The sequence below is a fragment of the Podarcis filfolensis genome (assembly GCF_964270895.1).
Source record: "Podarcis filfolensis genome assembly, chromosome: 16".
Classification (NCBI taxonomy): Eukaryota; Metazoa; Chordata; class Lepidosauria; order Squamata; family Lacertidae; genus Podarcis; species Podarcis filfolensis.
The window spans coordinates 25432146-25439886 of record NC_139620.1 but is presented as its reverse complement, the minus strand read 5'-3'; the positions used below and the strand labels follow the sequence as shown (position 1 = coordinate 25439886).

Genomic DNA, 7741 nt, shown 5'->3' with positions numbered 1-7741 from the left:
GTCTGTCTGTCTGTCTGTCTGTGTGAAGGCGGTGTGGTGCCCACAGCTGCTACGTTAGGGACCTCAGATGCTATGTTGGAGACCTCAGAGTTATAGAGAAGAGGGAGGTGTGGAAGAAAACCAGGGCAGGGAGAGATTAAAGAATAAATTGACCTACCCAGTCCTCTACAGCAGAAGGGGCTGTTTAACTGGCAGGCAAAAGCTCCTGAATGTGAGATAGGGAGTGTGGTTGTTGTTGTTGTTGTTGTTTAAACAAACAAACAATTAAATCGGAACTGTTTAAAACAGTTTAAAACGATGACAGAAATAAGGTGGGTTCTAAAAATATACACTCAAATGTCCAACGACAGGGTGAAGAGGTGTGTGTTTCACAGCTTAGGGGCCACCACAGAGAAGGCCCTCTCCTGGGCTGCTGCCACCCTGAGCCTCTGAAGGTGGAGGAACTACCAAGAGGGTCTCCTCTGCCCATCTCAGCACTCAACAGGTTCTGTAGGAAAGGAAGGTGGCCTTTCAGATATTGGGGGCCTGGCTCATGTAGGGCTTCAAACACTAACGTAAGCACCTTGAATTGAGCCCGAAAATGAGCTGGCATGTTAACACTGCAAGATTTCCCGGCAGATATCACTTGCATATAAGAATACTCTGCAGCCTGAGAGCCAGTGTGGTGTTCGGGTGTTGGACTAGGAGACCAAGGTTCAAATTTCCCACCCTACCACAATGCTTACTGAGCGACCTTGAGCCAGTCCCTGCCTCTCTCAGTCTAACCTACCTCACAGGGTCGTTGTGGGGACTGAAACGAGGAGGGGAAGAACGACGAAAACGTCGCCTTGTGCTCCTTGGAGGAAAAAGGCGGGATATGAAAGTGATAAGAAAATAAACCTCACAAGGTTTTTGTACAGATAACCGAGGCAAATTTTGGGAACACAGCATATAAACACCGTGGTTCTGATTCGGAGAACTGTATGCTCAATGCAGCTAAATCTGAATCTGCCTTTGGGGGGTGGGGGTTGGGTTTGGGGGGAGAAAGTGACTGCCTCTCCTCTGCTCCTAGGAAGAAGAAGAGTATCCCACCTTTCACTCCCTTTAAGGAGTCTCAAAGCAGCTAACAATCTCCTTTCCCTTCCTCCCCCCAGAACAAACACTCTGTGAGGTGAGTGGGGCTGAGAGACTTCAGAGAAGTATGACTAGCCCAAGGTCACCCAGCAGCTGCAGGTGGAGGAGCGGGGAAGCGAACCCAGTTCACCAGATTACGAGTCCACCACTCTTAACCACTACACCACTTCGCTGGCTGTGGCCACCCACCTGCAAAGAGGACCCTGCCACCAGGACCGAATCAGCCTCGCCCAAGCGCTGGTACACAAAGTCCACTTTCTCCTTGCTCACGGAATCCCCGAAGAACGTCACGTCTGGTTTGAGGTTCCCGCCGCACTTGCTGCACGGGGGGACGAGAAAAGTGCGCACCTCTTCTTCGGACAGGAAGACGTCGCCGTCCGGGGCCACCCCATGGGCCTCAGCTCTCCAGGTAGGGTTCAAGGCCTCAAAGCGCTCCTGGAGGTCAGTGCGGGGCGTCCGGTCTCCACAACTGAGGCACAAGACCCTGCGAGGCAACATAAAAACATGAGGGCCTGCTGGATCAAGCCAAATGGGGCCTATGTAGCATCCTGTTTTCACACTAGCCTATTACAGTGGTACCTCGGGTTACATACGCTTCAGGTTACATACGCTTCAGGTTACAGACTCCACTAACCCAGAAATAGTGCTTCAGGTTAAGAACTTTGCTTCAGGATGAGAAGAGAAATCGTGCTCCGGCGGCGCGGCAGCAGCAGGAGACCCCATTAGCTCAAGTGGTGCTTCAGGTTAAGAACATTTTCAGGTTAAGTACGGACCTCCGGAACGAATTAAATACTTAACCCGAGGTACCACTGTATCCCATTTAATTCAGCTCTGAGTTTTTTGTTATAGCCATAAGGACTAGAACAGGGACCAGCAAACTTTTTCAGCAGGGGGCCGGTCCACTGTCCCTCAGACCTTGGGGGGGCGGACTATTTTTTGGGGGGGGGGGAATGATGCAAGAGCACCATGAGCCCCGTGGCTGCTTACCTGTGTCTTGCAAGCGGCAGGGGGATGATGAGCGGAGCGCGAAAGAGCTCCAGAGAGGCGCTGCTTAAAATGGCGGCCGCTCAAGCGCTGCTGCTGGCGGCACCAACAAAGCCCAGCCCCTTCCTCCTCTAGGCAGGGCGGGGAGAAGCCGGGAGGGAGGGAGGAGGCGCCACCGCCGCCGTGTGAGGGAGAGGGGAAAAACATGTGTGCTGGCGATTCACACGGCGATTCCTGGCCCACCTGCGGACTGGATCCAGAAGGCAATTGGGCCTGATCGGGCCCATGGGCCTTACTTTGCCGACCCATAGACTGGAATATTAATTTATTTTAGGGGAAGGGCTGTAGCAGTACAGACAACACTTCCATTCAATGGACCAGTGGTCTGATTCAGCCTGCGATAGGTTCCTATTTAAATCAGCACTTTATTTATAAGAACGTAAGAACAGCCCTGCTGGATCAGGCCAATAGCCCAACTAGTCCAGCGTCCTGTTCTCACAGTGGCCAACCACATGCCTATGGGAAAGTGGCAAGCAGGATATGAGCACAACAGCCCTCTCTCCTTCCAGCAAGCAGTATTCAGAAGTGTTGCTGCCTCCCACTGGTGTGGCAGAGCCTAGCATTCACGGCTAGTAGCCATCGACAGCCCATGAATTTGTCTTTTAAAGCCATCTAGGTTGGTGACCTCCTGTGGGAGAGAGTTCCATAGTTCAGAACCATGAGGACTAGAGTCTTGCTGTATCTATAAGAAAAGGACCACTGTTCCATAGCACGGCCTACTCTGCATGCAGAAGGTCCCAGGTTTGATCCCCGCCATGTCTAGGCTGTGGCGGACCTACATTTTGGGGGCCCCCGAAGCGTGAACTGTTATGGGGGCCCTTTTAGAACCAGCAATGAGGTCTGGGTAACCGTTGTTTTCTTCTTCAATGAGGTTGTTCCACCACAGATTACCCCACCTTTGCAACCTCTGTGCTAATGCCTTTCAAACTTTGGGATTGTTGAAATATATGCAACAAAAAAATAATCAATTGTAGTCCTGCGACTCCAAGCAGCCAGTCAGATGGGCAGCATATAAATTGTTGTTGTTGCTGTTTTCATTCAAGATCAAATTCTAAAACAGCAACAATAACAACCACAGTGTGCATTTTATTTTACTTTTAAATTTATTTATTTGGCTTCTCAACTTAAAATTTTATAGAGATATATCAAACATAAATCATAAAAACAAGATTCCAAGGAATCTCCTGGACTTCCACCCTCCCCTTTGTGGGTCCTATTATTAGTCATTTCCTCCTGCATCTTTTATGACAATCCAAACCCTTTATGTCTTCCATTGTGTCCAGAATTCACCATTAAACTACAAGTGATATTCCAATCCTACTAACGATTTTAACTGTTTACAAAGGTCTTTAACTTCATCTGCCATTCTTCTCTGGTAGGGACTTTATCTTCTTCCCATTTCTGGGCCGGTAACAGTGTGCATTTTAAAGGCACTTGCAGTGGTTACTTTTTATATCTCTCTATGGTTATGGCAGGGTGGCGGGTGGCACTGTGGGTTAAACCACAGAGCCTAGGACTTGCCGATCAGAAGGTCGGCGGTTCAAATCCCCGCAACGGGGTGAGCTCCCATCGTTTGGTCCCTGCTCCTGCCAACCTAGCAGTTTGAAAGCACGTCAAAGTGCAAGTAGATAAATAGGTACCGCTCCGGCGGGAAGGTAAACGGCATTTCCGTGCGCTGCTCTGGTTCGCCAGAAGCGGCTTAGTCATGCTGGCCACATGACCCGGAAGCTGTACGCTGGCTCCCTCGGCCAATAAAGCGAGATGAGCGCCACAACCCCAGAGTCAGTCACGACTGGACCTAATGATCAGGGGTCCCTTTACCTTACCTATGGTTGCGGCTGTGCAGACCAATCACTCGCCCCTTTTATTTTTCAGCAAGGGGATTTGTGGGGCCACCAATTCCCCCCCCCCCAACTGCCGCTCACATCTCCAGGAACAGCTCATCCCAGTTGCAAATTTGCACTCCCCTTTTCCCATCAGTCAGCCTCCCCATCGCCACTCTCCCCAACCTGTGGATGCAGCCGTGAAGCTCTGTCAAACGCTGGCTGCCAGCCTTGGCGTGCAGGGCATCTACGTTCTGGGTCACCAGCCAGTGCAGTTTCCCCAGTGCCTCCCAGTTCCTCAGGGCCAAGTGGGCGACGTTGGGCTGGTGGGCTGAAAACTGGGGCCAGCCGACAAAGTTCCTGGCCCAGTACTTCTGGCGGGCCCGGGCACTCCGCAGAAATTCGGCGTGCTGGACGGGACGCCGATCCGTCCGGGAGTAGAGGCCCACGCCTTCAGAGCGATAGTCCGGGATTCCAGATTCGGTGGAGATTCCTGCTCCGGTCAGCACAAACAGCCTCCGGGCCCTGCTCACAAACTCTTGCAGCTTCTGGACTTCCGCCGGGTCCAGGGGAGGACTGGCGGGAACAAAGGCCAAGGTCTGGTCAGCCTTGGCCACAGAGGAGTGGGAGCCACGGCAGTGAAGTCCACGGACGGGCCATCCTTCCAAGACCTTCAGGAGAGAGGTAACGCTCATCTAGGTGAGGACAGAAGGGGACAGGTGAGGACTGCTGTTTTCAAACTCTGTTCACATGGCTTTTTGTTCGGAGCCGGCCTGACCTTTAGGCAGACTGGATACTTGGGGTGGAGGCTCCTGAGCTTCGTCTCAGGCAACAAAACACATTGGGCTGGCCCTGTTTTTTGCCTCAAAGGCTCGGGGTGGTCCCAAGAATTTCAATTCAGAGTTGGGGAACGTCCAGTGCTATCATCCCCAAGCACTGGCCACATTGAGAGTTGAGCCACAGATCTGGAGGGCCACAGATTCCTCACCCCAGCATTAGGCTGAAAAAATGACAAGCTCCAAGCTCACTAAGTGGCCGAGGGTGGGCTTGGACCATAGGTGTCAACTTTTACCTTTTCTTGCGAGGAATCCTATTCGGAATAAGGGAATTTCCCTTAAAAAAAGGGAAACGTTGACAGCTATGGCTTGGACCTGGGTTTCCCTGAACCACGACACAGCACTTGTTTAACTGTGTGGCACAAGAGGACCACTGTGATCTCCTAGCCTGGGTGGGCATCTCACTGGAGGGCATCTGGTTAGGGGAAGGTGCTCAAAGCTTTAAAACAGTTTTTAAGTTCCAAAATCGGACTGCGTTCTCAATGGGAGGTGCTGAGCCTATGCAACTTCGATTTGTTCATTTGTTTTATTGAATTAATCTCCTAGCTTTTGCTCCAAGGAGCTCAAAGTTGCGTATATACTTTTATCTTCACAACAACTCTGTATGGTAGGTCAGATTGAGAGCAAATGACTGCCCCAAGTGAGCTTCATGGCTGAGTGAGGATTTGAACACTGGTCTCCCAGATCCTTGCCTGATGATCTAGCCACTAAGCCACAATCGTTCTCTCATGCCTACTCAGATTGCAGCTTAAATTGGCTATTATTATTATTATTATTATTATTATTCATAGCTCTGTTGGTTAGAGCGTGCTGCTGATAATGCCAAGGTTGCAGGTTTGATCCCCATATGGGAGTTTTATATTCCTGCTTTGCAGGGGGTTGGACTAGATGATCCCCAGGGTCCCTTTCAACTTTACTATTATTATTATTATTATTACATCATCACCCTTCTTCTATAGATTGGCTAAATCGAGGGGACAGAGAGACACCCCCTGTTTCAAAGTTCTTTTATGATAATGTTACCTATTCCATTTCTTCACTGCTTTGCACAAGGAAAGGTCTCCGAAACCCACTTGATAATCAATTAAAAACACTTAAGAGGGAGAGGGAATGAAACGAAAGATTCCTAAAAGTGCTCATCCAACCAACGAGAACTATAATAGGGCTTAGGATTTTTAAAAGACATGCCCCTCGGTAGCTTACGCAAAGGTTATAGGGCAGCGACCCCATTAAATCTAATGTTGCCTCTGGGGCGCTTGGGGGAGGAACATCAGAATTTCCCTTCTCTATCCCCCCAGCTGCATTTTGGACTTGGATCTATTTTTGTCGGTGCAGCAGCTTTCTGTGAGTGCAGAGGATCGCCGCCTCGTTATGTAACTCTCGACCCTATACATGTAACCAGCCAGGGGAGGGGCAAGCAGGAGAAATGGGCATCCTCTGCAAAGGGGACCTGGACCATTTCTCTCCCTCCCTCCGAATGGCGCGGCCTGAGTCTCACCCCGCGGTAAGCTACACGCGACCCTCACCTCGCGCTGCACCCCAGAGGGTGCACTTGACCTCTATTGCAGCCGCGTGGAGGGCCGAGGAAGCACAGCCTGCTGGGGAATGCAGTTCCCGCAGCAGGCAGGCGGAGGGAACTACAACTCCCACAATGCACCGGGTGCGTGAACAGCTGCAGGCTGGTCGGGCTGGGAAAACCTGCTTTTGCCCGGGTGTGGTTTTTGATCGCATTTCAAAGCCCGGTTGTATTGTGAGATCAGAGGAGCCGCTGGGTTCTGTGGAACTTGGGGAGGTTCTGGAGCGACCTTCCCCGACCTGGCGCCTTCCGGATTTCACCTCCCATCACCTCCAGCCAGCATGGCGAGGGGGTGTGGGAGTTGCAGCTGACAACATCTGGAGGGGAGTTTAAATTTATTTAATGCATTTGCAGCCCCCACCTTTTCTCTCTGAGGAGGTCCAGGTGGTGTGCATGGTTCTAGGTAAAGGTAAAGGGACCCCTGACAATTAGGTGCAGTCCTGACCGACTCTGGGGTTGCGGCGCTCATCTCGCTTTATTGGCCGAGGGAGCCGGCGTACAGCTTCCGGGTCATGTGGCCAGCATGACTAAGCTGCTTCTGGCGAACCACAGCATCGCATGGAAACGCCATTTACCTTCCCGCCTATTTATCTACTTGCACTTTGACGTGCTTTTGAACTGCTAGGTTGGCAGGAGCTGGGACCGAGCAACGGGAGCTCACCCTGTTGCAGGGATTCGAACTGCTTACCTTCTGATCGGCAAGTCCTAGGCTCTGTGGTTTAACCCACAGTGCCACCCGCATTCCACAGACGTTCCCGCTGGAGCGGTACCTATTTATCTACTTGCACTTTGACGTGCTTTTGAACTGCTAGGTGGGCAGGAGCAGGGACCGAGCAACGGGAGCTCACCCCGTCGTGGGGATTCGAACCACCGACCTTCTGCTCGGCAAGTCCTAGGCTCTGTTGTTTAAGCCACAGCGCCACCCGTGTCCCGTGCATGGTTCTACCCCCTCCTTATTTAATCTCCACAATGACCCTGTGAGGTAGATTAGGCTGGGATGGACTAAGGGAGACCAGGGTTCAAATCCTTGTTCAGCCATGAAGCTCACCGGGTAACCTTGTGGGTCAGTCACTGCCTCTCTGCCAAACCTACCTCTCAGGGGTGCTATCTTAAGTAAAATAGGGGGGGCACATAATCGCCCTGCACCGCATAATCCATCACAAGACTCTGCGCAGACATACCATTTGAATAGCAATGCCCATCAACTTTGGTGGGTTTGGCCCTCTCAAATAGTGTGGTGTAGTGGTTAAGAGCAGTGGACTCGTAATCTGGTGAACTGGGTTCGCGTCTCCGCTCCTCCACATGCAGCTGCTGGGTGACCTTGGGCCAGTCACAATTCTCTGAAGTCT

The 7741-nt window shown here is 51.5% G+C and overlaps 1 protein-coding gene across 2 annotated transcripts in view; it reads right to left on the bottom strand.

Annotated features, from left to right (window-relative positions):
* The window catches only part of SIRT4 (sirtuin 4), an 11713-nt gene extending 5169 nt beyond the window's left edge, over positions 1–6544 (bottom strand). The window contains exons 1-3 of one of the 2 annotated variants that reach the window (XM_083590545.1): positions 6343–6544; positions 4167–4675; positions 1303–1597 (exon numbers count right to left, since the gene is read on the bottom strand). In XM_083590545.1, the coding sequence (XP_083446671.1) occupies positions 1303–1597; positions 4167–4675 (804 nt within the window). In that variant the 5' untranslated portion in view covers positions 6343–6544. The remainder of the gene's footprint in view (positions 1–1302; positions 1598–4166; positions 4676–6342) is intronic. The other variant, XM_083590544.1, reaches the window with a different exon arrangement.
* Positions 6545–7741: the final 1197 nt, after the last annotated feature.